General features: G+C 44.3%; 1 protein-coding gene across 1 annotated transcript in view; it reads left to right on the forward strand.

The window, feature by feature from the left end:
• tmeff2a (transmembrane protein with EGF-like and two follistatin-like domains 2a) overlaps nt 1–25316 on the forward strand; it is a 96165-nt gene that overhangs the window by 60362 nt on the left and 10487 nt on the right. Inside the window, exon 5 of the mRNA XM_053439196.1 lies at nt 18363–18459. Within this exon, the coding sequence (XP_053295171.1) occupies nt 18363–18459 (97 nt within the window). The remainder of the gene's footprint in view (nt 1–18362; nt 18460–25316) is intronic.

The following is a 25316-nucleotide window of genomic DNA, read 5'->3' on the forward strand; positions in this document are numbered from 1 at the left end:
AACAAAGGGAGGATTTTCACACCTCCCTTTGTTTTGACCTTCAGACTTTTCAGGTTTTGAACCAAACAGCTGCAGAGAAAGTTTCCTGAGTGAGAGGTGATCTCAGTCGGGATCAAACTAAACCAGGCTCCAGTGTTTTGGAATAGTTAGGACTTTCGAACCGATGAAGTTGAGACACTAAACAATAGAAGAAGAAAAAGAAGCAGCTCACTGGATTTACAGTCTTGGCCTCCAAGGACAGATATACAACGATTAATCACAGAGGACGTTCAGTTTCCTGGTGGTCATATCATATTGACATCACAGTGGCAATGAAATTAATGAAATGAACCAGTTCATAAGTGTTCTCCATTCAAATGGAAAGAAGACTTTTCTTTTCTTTGCACTACATTCAATAAACGTTACTGAATAAAAGTGAATACAAAAGATGAAATGACAACGAATGTCAGAAACCAATCAGTGTCAAGCGATGGTGGATGAAGGCCACATAGGGGATGACGACAGGAAGAAGAGGACTTTAGTTCAATCTCTACATATGAATGTGAAACAATTACCAGAGTTACAAGTTTGGTTACTGGAGGATAAAAACTTTAAATTATACTTATAGTTATATAGCCCTGACCTCATTACATTTAATGCTATTCAGAGTTTGATTATTTCCTCTCTCTCTTTTTTTTGCCTTTGGTGTTTTGATCTCTTAAGTGTTCACATTTAAAGTTAGGAACCACTTCTCTTTTAAAGTTCTTTTTATCTCTTATTTTCCAAATTACATCTCCAAAGGCTCTTAGATATGTGCACTCGAACGTGATGTGCAGTAAAAAAAATAATGGTGAGTGTGTGAGTCAGATGCTTTGCTCAGAGGACATCTATTTGGATTCCTCTGCTTTTTTCCTCGCATTTCTTCGTGTAGGAGGATAAATGTAGAAAAAACATTCTGAATAGAAGCGGTCATTATTTATTTCTCTTGAGTGGCATTTATTTCAATACGCCAAATAACATTAGATTTAAAAATCTTCACAGGTAATGTCTTTGAGCCAGAGAAGTATATATTATATTTTAAATCTGACAGAGTGAATGTTTGCATAAACATTTCAAAGAGAAGAATTATAATATACTTTGGCGTTGGTCACTTGTATTTAGTTTGAGTAGATTTCCTAAAATAAATTTCTCTTGATTAATACATGAACTAAACAGAGATTATAAAGAGGAGTCGGTTCATTTACAAGCGTCAGGTTCATTATGAAGAAGCCTTTTCATAATGTGCTCATTGAAGTCGAGGTTTTTAATCTTCAAGGTGCTTTTCCTCTAATGGCCTTCACAGAAGTTGCCTCTTCAAAGGTGTCACCTGCGTTCACCATGTTTCTTCCTTATATCACGTTGAGAGACAGGCACAGCGAGGGTCTCGTTGACTTGCTGTTCACTACACGTCTTCTGTGAGCACGTGTTGACTCCGAGGCCTTCGTCTTCTTGAACCGAGATTAATCTACCGCAGCGTATCACATATTACATAAAAAGCACGAGAAGTCACTTTGGAGTCTAAGCTTCTTTTCTCTGTTGGAATATTTCCCTGGCATTTTTCCCTCACAGTGCTTTTCACTGCCATAGAAACCTCGGTTAATCCAAGAGCAGGCTCGTCAGAATTAACTGGCACGGTCTGGTTTGCATGTCTATTTGCAGGTCAGTTGCTTTTCCATGTAGAGAGAGAGAGAGAGGGGGAGAGGGAGAGAGAGAGAGAGAGAGAAACTTCAATTCAAGATAATAATAATAATATTTGATTTCACTCTGGAACATTCAGGGTTTTTTCTGTGGAGCCTGTTTGATGAACAGATCTGATGTAGATGATGTTAGACATGAACTGAAAGGATTTGTGGATTTCTCAGAGGCCCAAAGCCAAGTTTACTGATTGTTAGCTTTTCTAAAACTGGTATCAAGTGTTTTTGTTCATTCCACTGAAGAGGTATATTAGCACTGTGAACTCTAACTGACCTCTCTCGCGTCCTTTATCACATTCATGCTGGCAGATCCTCTCCAGCTGCCGTCTTCAGGTCAATCCCCAGCTTCTCTTTGTGGTTTAAAGACGGTCGGATACTTGGTCTGAAGCCACTCCAGAAATGTCTTGGCCGAAATGCTCAGGGTCATTGCTGTGCTAACATTTGACCTGTTGGCCCAGTCTCAGGTCAGTTGCACTCTGGAGCAGGTTTCCTGCAAGGGACTTTCTGAATTTGTATTTTTATATTTCTTAGACCAAAGAATCGTTTTTCCGCAGAATCCTTTAAATGTCCTTTGGCAAACTCCAAGCAGGCTGTCATGTGCATTTGACTCCAAGTGGCTGCAGTTGAGCCAGTCCACCGTAAATGCCTGATTGATGGAGAGATGGCCGTCCTTCCAGCAGGTTCCCCCAGCCCAGCAGAGGATGTCTGGGGTTCAGTTATACCAATTTTCCATGAGGGCAGTTTGAGGACCAGTTTCAGCAACTATGTGCCTTCTCTATATGTTCTATCTCTATATGTGCTAACTCTATATGTGCTATCTCTATATGTGCTATCTCTAATTGTCTTTATTGGTCTTTCAATTTAGATTGATGAGTAAAAATGGCAGTTTAACAATGCGGGTTGAAGCAAAGTCTCAGACTCTTGTCTCACTTCCTTACATAGTCAAATGTGGACTGCACATCATGTGGTTCGTTCCAGTGATGCACAAACTAAATTAATTTCCAGTGTGATTATTTGGTTAGGCACTGTGCAGGAGTATGTGCTGTCATATCTGGGCCAGCGACCAGCAGTCTTTTTTTTTTCCTCCACACCCTAATATGGATTTACTCTTCCTGCCTTTTCCCCAGCTCCTCTTCTCTCGCCTGGTCTGGTTCCCACTCCTCTATTCCCCGTAGCTCTCTCTTTAGCCCTGGCCAAACCTCTCCGGTTGTGCACACAGGATTAGCCATTAGCTCTGAGTTTTCTCCTCCTCCTCCACCCCTGAGACCGAACCCTGCCACCACTCGCCCACCGTCTGGCCGTCCGCGGCTCCTCTCCGGCACTGAGCGGTGTGAGATTGGGCCTCACAGGCTGGTGGCGAGATTAGCGGTGGCACGGCGGGGCTCGGCGGGCAGCCAGCTGACACCAGTGAAGTCGGTACAGAGTAGTTACAGGCAGGAAGCTGACATTTCCAGAGATTCTCTGTTGCCCAGGCACAATGGAGCGAGCAGGTGATGGGGACAGAAGGAGCAAGACGGTGCCAGAATCACCCAGTGTGTGTGTTTGTCCATAGAGGGGTCAGTAGACAGGAAATGTCAGGGGGGTGTCTGCTCGGAGACAGTATTCATGTGCATATGTTGTTCTATGGCAAAAAAAAAAATCTATTATTGTAATGTGCTTCCATCAGTCCCTCTGTCCAGAGAGGCTGTGATGTAGTGCCCCTGTGCCACCAGCACACTGTAAAAGATAGGGGACACAATGCTCAGACTAGCTTCAGTTGACATTTCAAAGGAATTTTCCACTTTAAGAAGTACATGGATTTTCTCCCTTATTACAGATCATCTATAGGAAAAGGTCTTATCATGCCCAACGTGGCCAGAAATGTACTTCTGAAACCTTTGATAGAAAGAGGCTGTAAAAATAAGTTTTAACAAAGTTGCTGGCAGGTTGTGTTCGGTGGGTTTTATCAGAGTTTTTAACTATATGAGCTCAAATTAGGGTTAAAAACGATTTTGAGCTTGTAAAGTCACGATCACATATAACTGCAGTTGTAAGTCAATAGTTGTAAATATAAAATAAAGCTACAACAATTTGTTGGTCACACAAAGATTCTGTGAAAAGTCAAATCTAGCAATCAATTCAAATAACCCTAACCCTGATTTAACACTTGAATCTGATGACAAACCAAGTCGTCCAATCAGAGGGCAGCCTGGTCTTTTCCGTGGACTTTCAGCAGAGTCATCGGGGTCAGCTGCATCCATCACCTGAAATCTCACTATGTCCCCCATCATCGCTCAACAGTAAAAGCAACAGCACATGTAATGTCTTTCGCAGTAATAATGGAATAAATATTATGGGGTGGGGGGGGTGGGGGGGTGACAGGAGTGCTGAAGTCAGCTTCGCTCAGGGCTTTTAAGTTCGGAGTTAATGGCAGCATGGATTTTCAGCAGAGATTATATCATATCAATCCATTTCGTGTCAGCCTCTAAGCAGCCGCACCACAAACTGTCTCATTTTGTGTGTTTACCAGATTCACATTCTGCCGTTTACTTGAGGTTTTTCAATAGCGTGCGGTTTGTTTTCTTAGATTTTGATCTGTGTCGCTACACGACCGCCGCACAACTGCCTCAAAACAGCATCACTGATGTTGTTCTTTGCTCTTTTTGCATGTCAAGCAATGAAAGCATATTGATAAGGATATTAAGGTTCATCATACATTTATATTTCCCGAGCAACTCCAGCAAAACAAAATCTTGTAGCTCTCTACCCAGTAAAGTAACACAACAGATGTCTCCTCCCCCCCCCCCCCCCTGCACTTTGAAAGCCCTGGTGGGTGGCAAGATAGCAAATACCTGCTGCAACACAAGTGACTTGTAAATGGCTGAAAGCTCAAAGTAGCAAAGTGAAACTGGAGCTTTTGGAAACAACTGTCAGGTACCGAGCGTCCATGTGAAGCTCAAAAGCTTTTTACCGGTTCAGTGGCTTCCAACATCGAGTGGCTACTTGTTCCCGATAGCTGCTTCGGGGGTGCATGGAAGAAAAGAAAGAATCTCAGCAGATCTAATTGAAATCTAAGCCCCAACATAGGATTTAAATCTGGACAGGTGCCAGTGTGTAGTCAATACTCGACTGCATTGATGTACCGGCCGGTTAATACCAGAAACTTACAGCCGTTCACACTTCTTCGGTGCATTAGAGCAGGGGTCTTCAACGTTTTTCAGGCCAAGGACCCCCAAACTGGTGGAGAAATGGAGCAGGGATCCCCTACTATACATATTGTATAAAATTGTGTTTTATATTAAACTGGACCTAGTGCCATATATAAACATACCCTGTTATTGTGCATTCAATACTAAGCTATTCAAATTTTACACGGGTTCATATATTCATGTTTTTAATTTAAAATTGTGCAAGGTACAGGGTGGCCATGCCACTGCCATTTATAAACACACATCTTGCAAACAACACTGAGCTATTAAAGTAATTCACAGATTCATGTTTTTATTTAAAACATACCTGTAGAAGAGACAGTGAATCCTCAAGCCATCTGTGGATGGCACACATACTCCCACATTAGTGAAATGTGGGTAGCACACACACAACTTATCTAACCTTGGACAGATGGAGGTTGTCAGGCAGAGGGTCATATAAGCCTCACAATATGTTGGATGCATGTTAATGTGTATTTAAAGACATTTAAATTTGTGGGCAAAATTTATTTAGAAAATAAATCAAAATAATGAAAATTATTTAAAAAAAATGAATCAACCAAAAATGTCGCGACCCCCCTGCAGTACCTCCGTGGAACCCCTAGGGGTCACGCCCCCCTGTTGAAGCCCTCTATCTTAGAGCAATGCATTAAACACAAATCTTTTTGTTGGATGCTGGCAACCTCACATTCCTATACGTATGTTCTTCTACGTCCTCGGATAAACTACAGCAGGCGTCCGCAACTGGGTCAAACCGTTTTCATGATGGACTGACTCTACTGAGCTTTTATTTTGAAAAGTTGTGAACTCTGTCTGCAGATTGCTTCACAAACCTGTTAGAACGATAACAGCCGTTGAACTTGATAAAACTGACATACGTGAACAATAATATAGCGGAATAAGTTTGACTAGCTGCACAAATGTTTCCACCCTGAGCTGAATACCAAACCAAGCCAACCTCATGCCTCCTCCTTTCGGTCCTCACAGATATAGAGATTCACACAGAACGGTTACAGAATAAAAGCACACTCTTTCCCACGTCTTGTTCTCCGCCTGTCATTCTGTGTCGTTCCTCTGTTTTTCATCTCGTCTTGTCTCCTCCCGCCTCGGGTGGGTATACACACACAGACGAGTTTAAAGGACCAGTTTTCTGCTTTTTAACATTAATCAGCCGATGCTTTTGGGAGAGTATTTGAAAAAAGACGTAGAACTTGGTTCTAGAAAACTCCACAAAGACATCGTAGAAGGTCTGACACCTGTCGTCCCTGCTTCAGCACGATGCATCTCAAAGTCCCAGGCTGTGTGCTTACACAACTTACAACATGTGAACAGAAAAATGACTTTTATTATGTAGAACCGCTGTAGTGAGCACGAGCTCTTCAGCAACTGAACAATAGCTACTCGTGGTGCGGTTGGAAAACACTTGAAGCATTTGCTGGGTTTCACAGTGCCTACTTCCATTCTCACACTTGCTGTTTTAAGAGCGTAATGGAAACGTGCAGAGCTCTAAAAGTTCCTGGATGGTTTCACTCTAAACGATCAAAACGTTGAGTGTAAAATAATGGACGCTTCTCCCCCTCGATGATCCTCGTCCTGGCTGTGAAGCAGGAAAAAGGGGATGGGCCCCCTTTGAAATTTTAGAACGTGTGATAATGGAGGCAGGAGAAAGGACACCTATAACCACGTGTTTACTAACTGATGGACCTGATTTCAGACACTCGGATGAGCCCTTGAGAGTGAGGCTGCATCGAGCAGACGTGATGGCCTTTAGGAACAAGTGGAACTTGTTGGTGTACAATGTGGGAAGCAGTGGATTATGGGTTGAGAGGCTGCTTGTCAACAGCAACGTGAATGGTATTGTTAACAATAGCTGACATGTGGTTTAATCCACGGGAAATGTAAAAAAAATTTCGGATATGAACAATTTCTTTGGATGTATTTACAAATTCTGAAGGGAAAACTCTTCCCGACCCCATTTTTTAAAAATTAAAGCAAATTTCTAAATATGACAAAAAGTCGTAAACAGCAAAGTACGGATGAATTTGTCTCAGGTTGTAAACAGTAACTTTGCTAATCTTTTAAACTTTGGACAGAGCCAGGATAAACATTTCCCCCACTCCTGGTCTTAACCCGAAGCTAAGCTAAGCTAAATTTGTCTCGGCTGTTGTTTCATAGTTAAAACAAAGATATGAGATTGTGTCTATAGTTTCATCAGTGACAAAGAAAATAAAAATGATTTTAGCAGAGTGATATTGTTATTGATATTTTCATATTGGAGATCTGCTACTTCTTAGTATCGTGTGTCAATCAGCCTGCTGTATATTTTCTATTTTCCTCTCTCACCTCATCAGGTTTGTCTGTTAGAATATAGAAATTCAGCGTATTCTTTTCATTACAGTATCACTTCTCGTTACCTTGTGTAATTCCTTCCAGAGCAGAGATCCTATCTGCCTGAATACCCAAAGGTAGAGTAGCGTATTGAGGAAGTCGTAATATTTGCTCAGTCAAGGCATTTGGAAGATTGTGGCTTCGATAATTTCAGGTAATTCTACTGCACAATCCCAGGATAAGATATATAATCTGAGCAGCTGTCCACTGAAGCTCTACACTGATGCACACAGTAGATTCAGTTGGGCCACAGACGTCCTTGCAAACCACATCAAACTGTATATTTTTTGCAGAATTCACTCAGCAAACAAGAGCCCATAGCAATTTTCCACAAGGGTGCATATAGAAATAGAAATAGAAAAAAAAAAAGAGATACCCTGTGTGTTCATTCTGTATATTCTCCATATTGTGCTTGGGCAAGGATGGTAAATATGCCAAGGTTAGAGAGCCTATAGCTGCTAGGGAGAGCAGGGAGGGGAAATTAATTGAATTTCCAACAAGCATGCTGATGTGCGATATGGATATGAAATTCAAAAAAATCCATGTGAATGAGGACAAATAATGCTGCACCGGAGGGAAGGAGAGATAGACCGGCGTAAAAGCACTGGTCAAACAGTGGGGATGAGTTGCATTTTGATGGTTTTGCTGGTGCTATCAGGCTTCTTCAATCAGAATCCTCCTCGTAGGCCGAGTGCATGTTTGTGCAAAAGGAATCTGACTCTGGTTTCCTGTGGCTCTCGGTTTGCTTACACACAGTAACCCAATAACCATGCAGAGTGAGATGTACACTGACACACAGCAAAAACAAGGACGGCAAAGCTGGGCAGGGATAAATAAACAGAACCATAGGACTAGTATATGTAATCTAGTATGGGGTAAAAATAATTACACCATCGGGCACAGCCAGCAGGAAACAGGTGCTGGACCATTATTGAGGGAAAGCTGGAAAACATGTTCTGAGCATTTACCTGATCATTTGATTGACCAAGATGTTATTTGGATATTATAGGTTTTTCACTTTAATAACTGCAAGCGATGGCATTGAATCTCTGGCTCCTCTCCTTCATCCTGTTCATATTCTTCTTTGTGTTTCCTAACCCTTATCTGGTCGGTAAGATTTTATGAAGCTCCAATATCACATGCCTGAGCTGTACTGTAAATACCGATCAGAGCCAGAGAGACAAACTCCTGTTTGGACGTTTTTCTTGCCGGAATCTGAACTTCAACTTTGTATTTTTTAAATAAAAGCAGAGTTCTTGTTCTGTTTTGACGACTCAGTTACTCGGACCACTCAGGGAGGGAGACCAGGCAGCTGTAATGAGCTGTCTGGGATGGATTCACTGAGTCAGCTTTCAGTGAAGCACTGTGAGTGTGAGAAGTCAGAGTTCATCCCGCTGATCAGTTTAACTGTTCTGTTAGTTTGAGAACAGAGATCTACCAGGTGTGTGGATGGAAGCAGGGTTCAATGACTCTGCTGTTGTTTACCTGATCATCCCTCTGTATCTAACAGGGTCTTCTCGATGCTCCACAGAGAGTGGATGCTCCTCGGACCAAAGAAACTCTCTGCATTAATGAGAATGAATGGTCTGTCAATTGCTCAGCAGATCTTCTAGTGGAATAAATGATGTCGCAGCTGCAAAAGGTGGAACAAATAAAAAACCTGGGCAGCCACAGCAACATCTTCTTTACATTATAGAGTTCAATTCAGTCCAAACAATAGCATGAATGATTTTCTGTGATTGATTGAAAAATACATTTTAGTGAGTGCTGTCAAAATTCATCAGTTAAATCAAACTTAAAATAGATGGCTGTCCTGTTTAGTGAGGAATAGCCTGCATTGTTTTATCCCTGTGTTATTTGAAGTCCAATGTGCCTTGCTTTAGGCTAGGGCAGCTTGTTTCCAGATTAGAATAAGGATGTTTCCTGGGACACAGTAGAAGAAGGGACTGTTCACACAGGGGCAGGGTAAGTTAAAGTAAATACAGAGGAAGAGAGCGAATTCTATTTGTTTCTTGTAAAGGCACGTGGCTAACTGACAATCCCAGTTACCACAGTGGTTAAAGTGACTCCTACCCCCTTAGGATAACAGTTCTAGTCCTAGTACACGTTATCATACCCAAACACTTTCTTGGACTTGCATGACCAGTGGTGGGAACATTATTGAGTCCAGCGGAGACTCCATACACCATGTCAATAAAGCTAAGCCTGGATAAGCTAGCAAAACACACTGCAACCAGTATCCTCCTCCCAGCGGCCCTCTCGTCAAAGCCACGCCCCCTAAACACGTGATTAAGACGGCTAGAAGCCAACTTTTACGTGAGAGCATGAGGCTCCCTTTATTGATGGCTATCTGGACGTGAAGAGCATTTCAACAAATATGATAAAAAAAGTGTTTCAGAAATGAACCAATCTCACCTTTAAGTAACCTTTACAGTTGTCCGTAACTGTTGTTAAAGCAGGATCAGGCTGTCGTCTTCCCACTGCTTCCACTCATGCTACCGCAAGCTACGGTTGTTGCCTCCTGGTTCCTAGCTTCATATTTAACGTGCAGGCTTGGAAGTGGTGTCATATCTGTAATATCTCTTTAGCTTGGCAAAGTGCATATCCTTGAATTTGCAGGAGTTCTTCACCATGTCCAGTTTGTACCGAGAAGACACAGCCAGGAAATGCTTTGTTTTTCTAAATATCAGTTTCCACAACATCTGAGAACTAAAAACAAGTTGAATGGGAATTAAAGAAAAGCACCCGGTGCACGTATAGGTCACGTTTGCTGAAGTGTTTGTGAGCAGCCTGGATGCCCTTTTCCTAGAGCTCCGGTCCACTGCAGATAGGTGACAGGATGGAAGGAGCCATTCGGGTGAGAGGAGGAGAAGAGAAGCCAGGGTCTAATCCCCTCAAAGCTGCGAAAGATGAAGTTTTAAAGCCATAATTCCTCCTTTTAATCCGTTAACAAAGGTTCTGACCCAGCAGGGGACCTCGTTCAGGGATTCATTAACGGCTTCACGGTCGCTGCCGGCGCTGGATGTACCTGGCTGCCTGTGCACCTGGTTAGTGGGGGGGTTGAGGCAGCGAGTCAGAGGTCACTGTGTTGTGTGTGTGTGTGTGCATGTGTGTGCTTGTGTGTGTGTGTGTGTGTTAGATCATTAGATCAGGGCAATGCGACACCACAAATGAAAACACTAGCTCTATTCAGTTAGAATCCATCTCCTTGTTAAAGGTTGTACACAGTGGAACCTGCAGGAGGCGAAGGGTAAATGATTTGATAAGTTGTATGTGACAGTAAGTGAGTATAATAGTGTCATTGTAGGGGATTGCTGTGGGTGCTTCATGAATCTAGAAGTAATGGAAGTCTGTCTTTAGCTTGGCTTGCCATTTGTGCCACAACAATTTGTTGCGGACAGGAAAACGGTTGAGTTGAGTCTCACCAGGAGCGAGTGGCCACGTTGACGGTGTTTCTATCATGTGATGGACACAAAACTGGAAAGATAGAGAGAAATCAAATATCTAGTAGAGGACACTGACCAATATGTCAACTTGGAAAGGCTTCAAGCTTTTGGTGTTGAGGGCCGACGACAGTGTGGATGTTGCTGTAAACAAGAACACCTGATCTCCACAGTGGAATGTAGAAGGTACTTCCTGCCTCCTGCTCTACTCCACGTCCCTCCGGGGATTTCTGTGTTGTTGTGAAGGGAGAAGAGCTCCTGACCCAATTGTGCAGCCATTATCCGGAGTTCATGTGTGAAAACCCTGATAACCTGTTCCTCAAAAACGCAAAGAACCTTTCTTTTTTACGTGTCAATCACACTGAACTCTGGTGTGATCCATTAGCAGCCAGAAGCAAAGAATTCCTCCCTGCACCTACTTTTAAATTAATGGAAACTACACTTCTGATGGCACGTTGAGTCAATTTAAGATTTTAACACAAACCGTTAACATTATTTTTATATAAAATAAGACAAATATGTGATGGGTTACCTGGTTCATTTTGTCCTTTACGTCGTTAGCTCACTTCTTGGAGGAATTAAACTTCTCCTCATTGGTCTCATGGCTCGAAAAATAGCCTCGGTGAAGATGTGGCGTCCCGCAGGAAAAAGGACAGAAAAAGGAATTGAATCTCGGCCTCAGTCGGCAGTCTCATCTGTCATCTTTTCAATATTGATGTCCATTATGTTTATGGATCACTCTCTGGCCCAGCTCCCCCCCGCCCCCCGTCCCCCGTCTGATCAGCCACTCGGGGCAGCATCCCGTTGATAATGTCATTCTGATTGATGGCTCTCATAGTTTAATTGTCAGCAGGGTCTCCTTCTAATGGAGCTCCCCACGCAATTCAAAGATTACATCTCAGACGAGTGAGACTTCAAACTGCGTGCGCCGGTGTCCATGTGATGCTAATACAACGTGACCGCACCATAGATTCTGTATCATCGTCCTGGCCCATTATCTCCTGCTCATTGCTTCCTGTATCACCTTTCACGGCTCACATGTCCATTTACGGGAAGCAAGCAGCCGCCGGGTAAGATGTATCACACCTGCCAATAGGCATAATTCTGTTTTCCTGGTTCCGTGCATTTATCCTGTTCGCTCGTCTTCGGGAGCAGTCAATGCGATTGAGTGTATTTATAATTTAGTAGGAACACCTTGCTCGAGCTAATGCATTCTAATAGAACAGGCCCTGCACCTTCCTGAAGGATGTGATGTCGAGTTCGGGAAGATTCAGAGAGTGCTGAGTCAACAGGACGACTAATCTGGAGGCTTTAGTTTGTGTTATTGTTTAATTGTATTGTGTTAACACATTTCAGAGGGAGCGTCTATTATCGAGCGGGTGTTTTCTCGCTGTCCCATCATTCTCTGGATAACTTTTCTTGTATTTGAGAATTCATCCCGTGTGCTGTTATCTATACAACTGCGATTACATGCATGTTGAATGATGCAACAACATCACATTAGAATGCGACAGAAATGGCCGCCGTCACACTTTCCCATAATATCCAGACAAATCAGCTCTGAAGCTCCGGGGAGTTTGAATAAATCCCTGTGAACATGTTTTGTTGGAACAAAGTCTAAACCTCCTGAAGGGTGATTCAGTGACAACAGTGAGGATTCACATGGGGTTTAGTGTGCGTCTGTTTCCATGACCACACACAGCATTGTGCACTGTGTGTACGATGCCCCCCCCCCCACACACAAACACACACAGACACACACACACCCATCTCTCTCCCCCAGTGTGTTTGCAACCAAGGTCGTAGTGGTCTTGTTCGGTTTTCCAGGGGTGTGTGGGCTTCATCCATCATCCGTATGATAGCTGCATGCTAGAGTGCCCTAAATCTCCTGTGGGTGTTCGCGTGTGTGTGTGTGTGTGTGTGTGTCTGTGTGTGTGTGTGTCTGTGTGTGTGTGTGTGTGTGTGTGTGTGCGTGCGCGCGCTCACTCATTGAAATGGTCGCTCATTCTATCTGTATGCTCACTCAAATGAATGATCTCTCTTCCTCTCATCTCTCAGGCTCTCGGTTAAACTCCCCTTTTAGTTTCACTGATGAAAACACAACACATGCATTGTGCACTGTCCGTCTGTGGATCTGTTCATCTCACCGGCTTCACACTTGTGGATGTGTGACATCAGTGGCCCCAAAGAAGAGCAGTGTTGAAGCCTTGTGTGCGATCTCGACGCACAATATTACTGAAATCTGAATTCTTGTGCGTCCTCGGATAAACTGCAGCAGTGGTCGGCAGCCTCAGCCACAGGCGGAGCAGACAGCCCATTACAAACTGGCGGGTTCAGAATGGACACTGCACTTGTATGATTTAACATCCAGAGCACGATGATATCAAAGAGCGGACGAGAGACAGAGAGCCAAAGACTAATAAATACAATAGAAAAACCCTCACTGCCCTCGAGTCAAAATGAATTAGAGGCACCTCTGGCTGGAGTTACTGCCTCGGGTCTATATCAATAGGACTGTATCAGCCTGGCACATCTAAGCAGTGCAGCTCCCCCCCCCCCCCTTATCCATCTCTGCTTAAGAACTTAAACCCGGTCATCCAACGTGGACTCTGCGAAATCTGGATTGAATTGAGATTGAGCTGGTTGTTTTTTTGCAGTTACAGGGATTTTAGCACCATAATGGCGGCTGCTGCTGGGACCATCACTGTTGTGAGAACACAGAGCATTTCCTCTTCTGGTTAACACTAGCCCAGGTGTCATGGGAGGGTTTTCTCCAGCAGCCATAAAGCTGCGACCAGTGACTCACCCTGGCAACAGTGTCACACCTCAGCCATTGAACCATGTGACCTCACGATGGCCCTTTTCACTGGTTTCCAGGACCTTCACACCTCCAAGTACATCCAGGAATACTCACTGCATTTCTCCTTTTCTTCATCCCGAAGCAGTTCTAAAATACATGTAGCTCCCTCACTTCACATCAGGATATACATATTAAATATCAGTATTTACTATAGATGTTAGTCCATAAGCTGCAGTGTAAATTCACAGAAAGCCGTCCGTGCACAGTGGCTGAAAGTGAATCTGTTTTACAAGTTCCAGGAGCTGAACCAGTCGAGCAGCACTGGTTCCCACCGAGCGGCTCAGCCAGCTGCTGCAGCTCGCTCTGAGCTCGTCACACCGGTTTCCTCCCTCACACTAAACCTTTCACATCCTCTGTGGTACCTTGGCGAGCCCGGCTGGAGTCCAGGCTTTAAATACAGAAAGTGTTCTGTTTGCTGAATTCTGTTGTTTCATGTGAATTGTGTGTGCCTACGTGCGTGCATATGGTATTTGTGGCAGTGCAGAACCCCAGGGACCAGTAACAGGATTAGAAGCAGTCTTTAACCCTGGGAGGGAACCCCACAGCCCCACTGTGACTGATCCACCCCTCTTTGCTCCTCTGTTGGTTTATCCTGCTTATCTCTGCTTTAACTCATCATTTCACTCTAATCTCCTTTTCTCTTCCTTGTTACTTAATCTTAACTTTCCCCTCTTTCTTTCCTCCCCCCCCGTCCACGTTGTGCTAAAGTCGCACAAAAGCTTACACAGAGGGCGAATTGTGTTTATTAAATTGAGCCCGACTGTAACAAATGGAACAAAGGAAAGAAAAAGATGTGTTAGAGATGAAGGTAAGCCGAGGACAGTAAACGCAGAGAAGGAGGAGGAGGGGGGGGGGGGGGGGGCAGTCTGGTCTGGTCCAAGGGTGGATCGATACGAGGTGCGATGTAGGAGGGGGGGGGATGTGGGGAAGGGGGGAGGGGGGGCACGAGGAGGGCTAATCATTTCAGTCATTACAGAGCCGTGTCTGCTGATTCCAGGGATTAGCAGACACACAAACAGGGGAGATGTTGTGTTAGTGCTACAGGAGACTCTATCAGGGATTTGAGGAGTGGAAAACACTGCCTGTCCCCAGTCACCTCTGGTAATTGTGTCTGCAGCACCATGGGGGGGGGGGGGGGAGATCTGGGTATGAGTGTGTGAGAGTGTGTGAGCTGAGAGAGAAGAGGGAAATGAGACGAGGGTTGATATTTGCATTGTGCACGACCAACGGGCGCGTGCGTTAGAAATCCAAGCTGGTGTTGCAGAGAAGGTGTTTCCCCCCCCCCCTATCCTCCTCTCGTGTAGGAGAGGGGAGTCGTGGGAGAGCTCACACGCTTGCCTGCCCACAATCCTTTATGTGGAGCTGATCACTTACCGGAGTACGGCTAGTGCAGAGAGGCCCGGCTAGCTCCAGCGCCCCGGGAGGGCTCGGGGAGAATTTCACACACCACAACGTACACGACAGGTGGAAATGAGGGAAATTACATTTACGTCAGCGGGCAGAGTTTCACACCTGGATAATTCAATTGGCTGCGGTTCCTGTGTCGACAGAATCCTAATCTCTGATGTGAGATTTAAAAAAAAAAAAAGCCTGTACACACTAGAGCAGTCGTGCACATTTTAACACCCAAGAGAACAAGAGTGAAAACGAGACCTGGAAGTATATTAATTAAGAAGACTCCCATTTCCCAACATTTCTTGCATTGGTGCATTTTTAAAAGGGGGGGACTTTAATTTGTACACATCAAGATCAATTTACTGTTCACAAAAAAAGTGGTTCTCAGCCTGTGAGTCCCTGTGGCTCAGCACAGAGATTACAAACCATAACACAAAGCCTGACTCACACAATCTGTGCTTTAAAACACATGTATATTCATCATGGCACAGAGGGGCTCATGAAAATTAGAACGGTAAACTCGTACAGTGCCAGTTTGGAATGTTCTGTTCTCTTGGCCTGTTTCAATGCTCTGGAGCTACTTGTCATCAGTGAGTCCTCCTCAAACTGTTTTATAAAATATTTACCGTCACTTTTTATTGTTTATGTCCTGGACGTTGTGTGCAAAGCTTTTTTATAAACATTCTAGGGTGCAGAGGGAAGTTAGAAGAGCTCATAGTTTTATGTTTTTCATGAAATGAAGCTGATTGGCTTTATCACAGTTATCGTGTGAAGCTCTTACATAGGAAAAAATAAAACCTCTGTAATTACAATCAGTAGAAAGACGAATATTGTGCTTTTACTCTTTTTGACCGAGTTACCCACTGAGTCCCCCCCCACACACACACACACACACACACACATAGATGCAGGATCCAGGGTTTCCTGAGCTTGACCATCACCAGCGGCTGCAGCAACTCAGCTACTTAGCATTTCCTGAGCAGTTTCATTTTTAACACCGTTTTTTTTTTTATTAAACAGATACGACCAATAACCTGTTTCAGTAGTAAAGGTCGTTTCTTTTATGCACACAGAGTTGGAATTACAGCGTAACAAGCCACTTGAGGTGCAGCCCCTCCGCTGACAGATTAGGTCTCGACCCGATGGCATTATCCAAAGTCCTTCTCCTGATGTGCAAATCTCCGTGCAGAGCCGCAGAGGCCGCCGCACAACTCATTAAGGTGTAAGAAATGTTGAGTGCCACTTAAAGGGAATTGGATTCTATACAACGGCACAGTGGACAAGTTTGGTTCCACTGATGATAGGACTCGTGACCCCCCCCCCCTCCCCCACCTCATATTTCCATCAGCAGCTGAGGACAAACATTAGCTGTTTGTCTCAGAGCCGGTGGATCTCGGTGCTGAACTGATATTTAGTTTAGTTTTTTCGCTGAGGTCTGTGATATCAGCAGCTGAGACAGCTGGTGGAGAGACAACTCACACAGCTCATTATTTTTAATTAGCTCCACCTTTTCAGTCTAGTTACCTCCAGCTCCGCACTCCCCACTGCTAGCGCTTAGCACGCGCGCCACACCGACATGAAACTGGATGGCAGGAAAATGTTTTCCACAACTAAAAAGCCGTTTCTTTAATATTCCCTTCGCTTCATCCCTGCAGGTCAACAAAGCTGCTTTCGGTAATCGACTTTTTAAAGACATTTTAGAAACAGATGCGACAAACTCAGTGGAAAAAGACGTTGGAGCAAACTTTGCACAGATTTCAGAATCAGAATCAGAATCAGAATTCTTTTTATTGCCATGTATATTTGCACATACAGGAAATTGCCTTGGTGTGGTTGGTGCACTTTACAAACAACAAATTAAAAAAACACAATATTGAACAATATAACAATATTAAAAAGAAAAAAATAAAAAAATAAAAAAAAACAACAGTATATACAGTTAAAGAGTTATTTGATTCTTATTTGATTCTACACAGGAGAATCTTCGCTGAAACGCTTATTTGTGGTGCACGTTAGCATGATGTGGCGTTCGAGCTGCACCGATGAGCGACTTGCCAGCGCAGCTTCACACTGTGTAGTCGTGTCAGTCCTGTGAACTGGAGGTAAAGCTGTGAATACAGAATGTGCATCTTGCCACCTGACTGCAAAACGTTCAGCATTCAGAGGACACAGCCTCCTCGCCGCCGGTGGCTGCCGTCCAACACCTGCGGCTTCAGACGCAGCTTCAAAAGGCAAGAGGAAAAAAAAAAAAAATGAAGGCAAAGGATGTTTGAAAGGAGCTTAACATCCTCGGCAAAGGAACTTTTCAATCTCGCAGGCAGCATTGTGGTTTTTTTTGGGACACAGGCAAAAAAAGAGACGAAATGAAGCTGTTGGGATAATCTGACCCAACAGCAACAGAAACCCGAGGCTGAGCGTCGTGGAGGAGACTCGGCTCAACGGTCACAGGAAGTTAACCGACTTCGACCTTGAAATAAGAGTGAAACCCAACTTAAGCTCGACAGTGGAAAATCAGGTTAAACTTCTCTAATGGAGTTATTCTCCACTTCATCCAGCGTGTCACACGGGGATCACATAGAAGTAACAAAGGCTTCTGAAGGGAGAAGGAAAGCAGCGACACCAGAGAGAGAGAGAGAGAGAGAAGTGCACGGTGGCAGCAGTGTGGGTGTCTGTGTATGTGCTGGGGAGACTAGAGATATGACCGGGGGGGGAAATGATGCCAAAATTCCACCTCTTCGTCTTCTTTTCTCGAAAGTTGTCCTCACGGGGCCCTCGAGCCTGTCTAATGGAGAAGAGGGCCGAGGGGGAAAGACAAGAAGAGCCAACGTCCTCTGCGGTAGGAGAATGCAATTTGAGATTGGCCAGATTGCTTTTTTCTATTCCCCCCCCCCCACCACCCCGGTCCTCCTCCCTCTCCTCCTCGGCAGCTCATGAGGCGTGATGTGCGCTGGCCGGGTCCCTAAGCCGCCATAAGCCTGACGCCAGCACCCCCCCCCCCCGCCGTCGCACTTACACCGCGAGAAAATCGGCCCCGATGAAATAAAAGAGGGACTCCAAAAAGATCAGCGGGGATTTGAGAGCGATAGATGAGAGTCAGGCGAGGAGAGGGTGGAGACGAGGGGTGGAGGGGGGGGGGGGGGGGGGGAGTGAATGTGGGATTACAGTAGGATATGGCAGGATGTAAATGCACTGGTTGATTTCTCACGGTTTAGGTTGTATTGTCAGAGGCACATTGTTGCCAGGGGGCTTTGTTGGAGTTCTTCACCTCCTCGAGAAATGAACCAGCCGGGGCTTTGTAAACACAGACAGGTTAGGTTGTCCTACATGAGACGGGCGTGACATTTATTCTTCTTCTTCTTCTTCTTCTCTCTTGCAGGAGGAGAGGGCTCAGCCGAGGCCGGACAGAAGGAGACGTCCACCTGTGACATTTGCCAGTTCGGGGCTGAGTGCGACGTGGACGCAGAAGATGTTTGGTGAGTTTTCACACACTAACACACAACCTAATTATATCACAGTATCTTTCACCTTTTTGCACGGTGATGGTTATATAGAAGCCTGTCCTGTCTCGTGATATTTGTCCATCTCTTACTGGTCTTGTCGTTTTTGCCGTGGTGCTGGTTGTCCGCCGCTCTGGTTTTGTCCTGGCGGCAGGTTGTCTTACAGATGTGATTTTTTTTAATTGTGTGTTTCCACCTTTTGCTGTCATGACACAGCAACAACACTTGCATAACAGAGTGTGGATACCTGACCCAAGCCAATCAGAACCAGAGGTTGGGATGTTGAAATCACATTTGGGTTCAGGTCGGGTTCTGTCTCATTGATTTCTTGATATTTTGGGGCACAGCACATGTCTGGAATCAGTGAAACGATGCACAATAACCATGCATGTCAAATAACACAAGCACATTAACTGCATCAGGCTCGAGTCAGGTTCAACTGAAAGGGGGTCGGGCCTCAGTTAGTTCTGTCTCACAAAGAAAAATGCAATCTGAGCTCTATTGCATAAGACTGGCAGTTTTATATGGTCGGATTATTTAAATTGGAGGCAACTGAGCTGCCTTGTTTTGGGGAAGGAGGGTTTTCTCCCCTTGTGGCCTCCTTGTTGTTCCCATCTAGTTGTTTTTATGGTGGTAATGAAGGTGTTATACATTCCAGGTCGTTGGGCACTATCACAGTGTCATAGTGTAACGCATCATCAGTTGAAATATTTTAGTCCCTTTCAACACTGAGCATTCAGATGGAAACTTGCCTTTCTCCTGCACACACCCCGCTGACGAACTCCCACTGAGGCTCAGCGCACGGTCGACCATTTCATTTAACCTCAATTACTGGAGCAGGCCACACAGAGAAAGGAGATTCTCTCTTATTCTGGAAATCCAATTACTGTCCTTACAGGACTCGGCAATGTCAGGCCAAGAATGACTTTGACTCACACACTGGAAAAGTAGTTCAGTGTAGAAATAACGTTTGTCATAATTTCAACCAGTTATTGTAGATGAGACAAATGTTGGTAATATGTTACAGGCCCACCCCCCCCTCATGCATTAGCAAGCAAGCGGCACAACAAAAAAAAAAACATCCTCGGGGCTACATAATAAACATGCGGGTACAGAACCTAATTAGATGGCGGCCTGGCTGGTGAACTGTTTTCCAGCACCAGACAATATCAGCTTTTATTTATGTGCACTCCATGGCATTAAAATGAAGCTTAAATGAACCTACATTACAGATCTGGTGTGGAACGAGGATCAGCTGCTTTCAGCGAAACAAAGGCGGTGTGGCCTTTATGAGAAATCCCAGACGTTAGAAATCAGAAGTGCCCTGGGACTGGGACTCTATCAAACTACTGGATGTAATGGAAAGATAATGGGCCCTGGTGTGCAATAACCTCTAATGCCAGGGAAACAGATTCACGGTGCTCACCAAGCCTTCTCCCAAAGTCCACCCACTTCCACGAATTCACCTTAATGACCCACAAAAACACAGAAATTGAGCTATGGGTAATTTTTTTCACAACCTAGTGTCAATGATGTGTTCGTATAACAATAATCATATTTAGAAGCACATGCAGTTCCACAGACTAAAAGTAAGTTTGCCCCCAACGTAAGAAAACAATGGATTGATAAAGCGTCTCATTCCAAAAGCAGTCAAAACAAAAAGACGTTCATATTTAAGTTTTTCATTTTGCATAAAACAGAAAACACAAGCTTTACAAACTAAAAACCCTGTGGTGGTTCTGGTGAGAATGTGTCTGCTGAGTTCCAATCAGACAGAGCGGTTAATCATACAGAGCAGTTAATCAGACAGAGCGTGCAGATAGAGTCGACGTTATTCAAAGAGCAGGTGAAGTGACCCAGTAAAGCGATGGGCTCGTAGTAATGTAATATTCTTATGTCTAATGAATAAGTGCCGCTCTGTTAATCGTCAGCCACTGTGGGAAGTTGTTTTTCTGTTGCTCTAGGATTGTGTGGATAATCACACTGAAGGGGCCATTTTGCTGTCACTGCATTATTCAGTCTGACATTTGGGCATCCCAGTCATGCTTCCCTCTGAAAGGGCCTAATTATAGCCAGCGTCCATCCAGTTTACAAGTCCAGCTCGACACCCGTCATATTGTGGAAGAAGCTGTGTCAGTGGAACAGGATGACATCGTGTGAAATGTGCTCATTTGCATTCCGGGGGAAATTAATACATTCTTTTAAATAAGAGGGTACAGCTAAGAGATGGTTAGCTGACGTTAGCATAACGACTGGAAACAGTCGTTAACACATAACAGACTCTTATTTGGTAAAGTTTAACATAGAAGATCACGTTAGTTATAGCAAGCTTTAACGTTTTAAATTTGGACTTTCTGTTTTGTCTTTATGCTTAAGTTAAGCTAACTATGTGCTAAGTTTAGCTAACTATGTGCTAAGTTTAGCTAACCATGTGCTAAGTTAAGCTAACCATGTGCTATATTAAGCTAACTATGTGCTAAGTTAAGCTAGCTATGAGCTAAGTTTAGCTAACCATGTCCCAAGATAAACCAATCATTAGCAGGTTTTAGTTTTAACCGTGCAGACAATGGCAGTGGAATCGATCTTGTCTAATAAATGTTGAAAATTCAATATTATCAGATTATTAAACTAAATTTTAAACCACACTGTCACAATAAGTTTCTTATTGTATTATTATAACCATTGGAGGATTAGTTGATTTTTACCGGGGGGGGGGGGGGGGGGGGGTGTTCACCTGCACGAACCAACACACATATAAAATCTATGTCTCCCAAAGAATTTCATTTTATCCAGTTGCCGTCCTTCTCTCCGAACTAGGACTGTGTTTATTATTGCTGTCTGATAAAGAAGTGACCACTAAATACATTTTTAAAAAAAACATAGCTGTAAATAGTTTTTGTAAGTAAGTTGTCATATTTTGTCAAAGTAATGAGACGTTTATGTGACCGATCACTGCTGCGTATGGACTCTCTTTAAAACTGTTAGATGTGTTTGTTGTTTCTAGACGGTTCTCGTTCCTGCTGCATTAGTGTAGTATTGTTATCTCTGTGTGTGTGTGTGTGTGTGTGTGTGTGTGTGTGTGTGTGTGTGTGTGTGTGTGTGTGTGTGTGTGTGTGTGTGTGTGTGAAAACCTTGGTTTGAATATTACTTGGAAAGGTGTTTACTTTGTTTTGTGAACGTGCAGAAGAAAAGCGGTATCTAGTTTATTTCTAATTGTGTCGATTGGATTCAGGGTTTATATCTTTTCACTTTCTATTTGCTCTTAAATTTTTTTAATGTATTTCCCTGTGTGTCGCTCTTTCTTCACCTCCTGCCTTTGTCTGGTTTGACCTCCTTCCATTCACAACCTTCACCGCCTCCACCTGTAGTTAACTTTGTGCATTTGGTCAGAGTTTCTCTTTGTTCAGTGGCAGCCTGTCTATTAACTTCCCTCCAATCCCTCGTGCTTTTGAACTGGTGTTTCCATTGTCACCAGCCGGTTTAATTAAATAGCACAATCCCACATTGTCGTTGTGGTCGTCGTAGGTGTGACACTGTGCTGTTGTGATTCATTACTTAGTCTCATTGTTGGTTCTGCTCTGCTATGACAAAGGCTACAGGAGTAACTGTCCCGCCGCAGCATGAGCTCTGAACTTGACAGAATGAACTTGGCAACAACCTGGACAGCTACAACCATCCCATCGACGCTCATGACCGTTTTTCTCTATCGGCGCTTCTCTTCCTCTGGCACAGAGAAAATGACCGTCACATTTCTTTTCTCCCTCTAACAAGCCTCCATTGGCTCAGTTGCAACAGTGGAAACGTCCGTCGATGAGCCGGGGAGCAAAGTGCCAAATTACTTAGGAATATCTGAGGCCTGGAACCAGAGAAAAATTCAAAAGGACTCGATGCAATTAGTGCATTTCTTTTTCCAAGGTGTAAACCCTTTCTGAAGACACCGGCAACTGCTGGCAGCTTCCACAATGCTCCGTGTTGCCTTGTCAAAAGTAAATAATCTGTGTTCTCTCCAGCACTGGTTAGTTTTTATTTGCTTTACCCTTTATACAATTTGACAGAATAACGTTCTCCTGCATTCTGTTTGTCGTTCATCATCTGGATGCATCTCTGCTACCTGCTGTTGCAAAGAGCCCTGCAATCCCCACAGCCCCCCCCCCGCCCTTTGCAGCTCTCTGTACTCTGGAGGCAGTCAGCAGGCAAAAAAAAAAGACCAATTTAGCCCTCGAGGATCAATAGAGTGTCACGAAAACCCATTTAGATCCATTTGTGGCGTAAAACTGTAATTACCCACAAAAAAACACCGTGCTTTCAAACCCATCAATAGCCCCCATCACCGGTGATAGAATTAAGGTAGAAGAGGAGCGGGTAGTGAGGTAATCATAGGGGGGGGGGGGGGGAGGCTGTGTGGACACTGGGTTTAGACCTATAGTGACAAAGGAGCGAGGGGCTTCTCAAAGCCACTACTTATGTCCTTATTGTGGCTCACAAGATTCCAAGGAACAATCACAGGGCAACAGGTGAGGCAGGGGGGGGGGGGGGGGGGCTAATTTTATTTTACCTTTTGCTAGGCCACACAGACAACAAACACACACACGACAAACACACGCAAACCAGTGGAAGATGGCCTCCACTTATTATTGCGATTGAATAAATACCATGTCAACCTCCTGACTGATGTCACCTCCACTCACCTCCACTCACTCCCACATCACCCCACCTCATACTGATCAGGCTGCATCCATCCCAACACCACCTGGTTGACTTTGCCGCTATGTCAAATAAAAGGATGCACCCAGCTTCCTCCACACTGTCAGCTGTGCAGCCCCTTCATTAAATACTGGTGTTGGATTGGTGCTGAGTATTGTCCGATACCTCGAGCCCAAGGTATCAGTATCTGGACAAAGATGGACCAGTGACTCTCTAGTGTGTGTGTGTGTGTGTGTGTGTGTGTGTGTGTCTGTGTGTGTGTTTGTGTTTGTCTGTGTTTGTGTTTGTCTGTGTGTGTGTGTGTTCACTACCTCTTATTAGTTGTGAAGAGTACATACTACATAGCTTGTCTCCACTCATTTTCTATTTTTCTTATTTGCCTAAGCATAGCTTTTCTCTCTATCTCTCACTCCCCTTCCTCCTCTCTCTCTCTCTCTCTCTCTCTCTCTCTCTCTGTTTTTGCCTCTTTCACTCAGTTTTCAAAGGATTAGAGTGAAATTTGAAGCGAAGGATTATAAAAATCAATGGTACATTCACTTGCAATAAGGTTTGCTGCTAGGGATTTATACACAACGTGAGGCTGCTGTGTTTGTGTGTGTGTGTGTGTGTGTGTGTGTGTGTGTGTGTGTGTGTGTGTGTGTGTGTGTGTGTGTGTGTGTGTGTGTGTGTGTGTGTGTGTGTGTGTGTGTGTGTGTGTGTGTGTGTGTGTGTTTACATGTGTGTAAAGTGGCCTTTCCAGCAGACAGTCTGGGGGCGGGATGGGGGGGGTTGCTTGATGGGAGGGAAATCGCAGGGAACTAATCAATAAGACACATCCTGTGAAGAAAGTATCGTCACACATACACACAACAGCTCACACACACACACACACACTCCGATATGTACAGTACACACGTTCACACACAGCCTCAACTTTTCATTTAACACTTGTCTGCTCCTCTCAGCACAAAGTGTGAAGCAATGATTTGGTGCTGAGAGAGAGACAATAGGGAAAACAAGATGAGACAGAGAGCGATTGGTGTCTCATGCATGTGTGTGACAGTTTCTGCATGCCTGTCTGCAGGTGTGTGTGTGGTTGTGTGTATGTGTGTGTGTGTGTGTGTGTGCGGGCGAGTGGCATTAGGATGTGTTGACGCACTGCAGTCTAGTGGTATAGTGCCTATTATGGAGAAAGTGAGAGGCCTCATTAAAAATGTATGAAGCACAGACATCAGCCAGCGACCAACAGCAGCCTCACGGGGCTTTTAAAGCTCTTTGGTGAATGGAGGTTGTGTTGGGGGGGGGCAGTAGTCTTCATGTGTACATTTACATGTGTGCCGTTTTAAGCCTATACTCCTTTTAAGTGGCGGATGTGAGGGAAATCTCCTCTTAGCTCAGAAGCGCCTGATATTAAGCTTTCTTCTCCTTCGCTCTTCTTCTCGCTCGCTCCTTTCAAGCTCACTCTGTTCTCATTTAGAGACTTTCTGTGATAACACAGACGCTTTAAATTGTAAGTCTAATCTTAGCTCGAGGGCAGCTGTAGCAAAATTATAGTCCGGGTTATATCATTTTTTCAAAGTTTGACCCCCTTTATTTTTCCCTCACTTGCCTCCAGCAGTGTCTAGCTATGCAGATTATTTTGACTTTAACTGAGGGGGGGGGGGGGGTTTGGAAAAATTCTGCTTTTGAGATTTCAACGTTCACCATAAGAAGTGGAACTGAGAGTGTGTAGGTAGATTTTAAACTATAGCGCACCTACAGGGAATTTGACTTTGGTTTAAATGGTGAATACTAAGAACTAAACTGTGGATTCCTGAAGTCTCTCTGCTAACTGTTACAGGAAAAACTCGCTTTAGTTGTTTTGCTAAGTATGTACGGCATAAATATATTTGTGTGAGTGTTGGATTTGTCTGTCTGTGTTTAAAAACATGGTGTAACCGGCTCATTGTGTAACCCCTTGGCAGCGGCAGGTCGCTCACAGCGGCGGCGCCTCACAGTCGGTGTCATGCGGGGTTTTGGGATTTTGCGTGCCTCTACACAACTGTGTCCTCACAGATGCATAACCGAGCCTTTCCCTCACATCAGTCCTACTTTGCTGATCCATCATTACAACAGTAGCTGAGCACTGCCACGCTTTGGTGCACAGCGTT

Source organism: Pleuronectes platessa, chromosome 14, assembly GCF_947347685.1.
Source record: "Pleuronectes platessa chromosome 14, fPlePla1.1, whole genome shotgun sequence".
NCBI lineage: Eukaryota > Metazoa > Chordata > Actinopteri > Pleuronectiformes > Pleuronectidae > Pleuronectes > Pleuronectes platessa.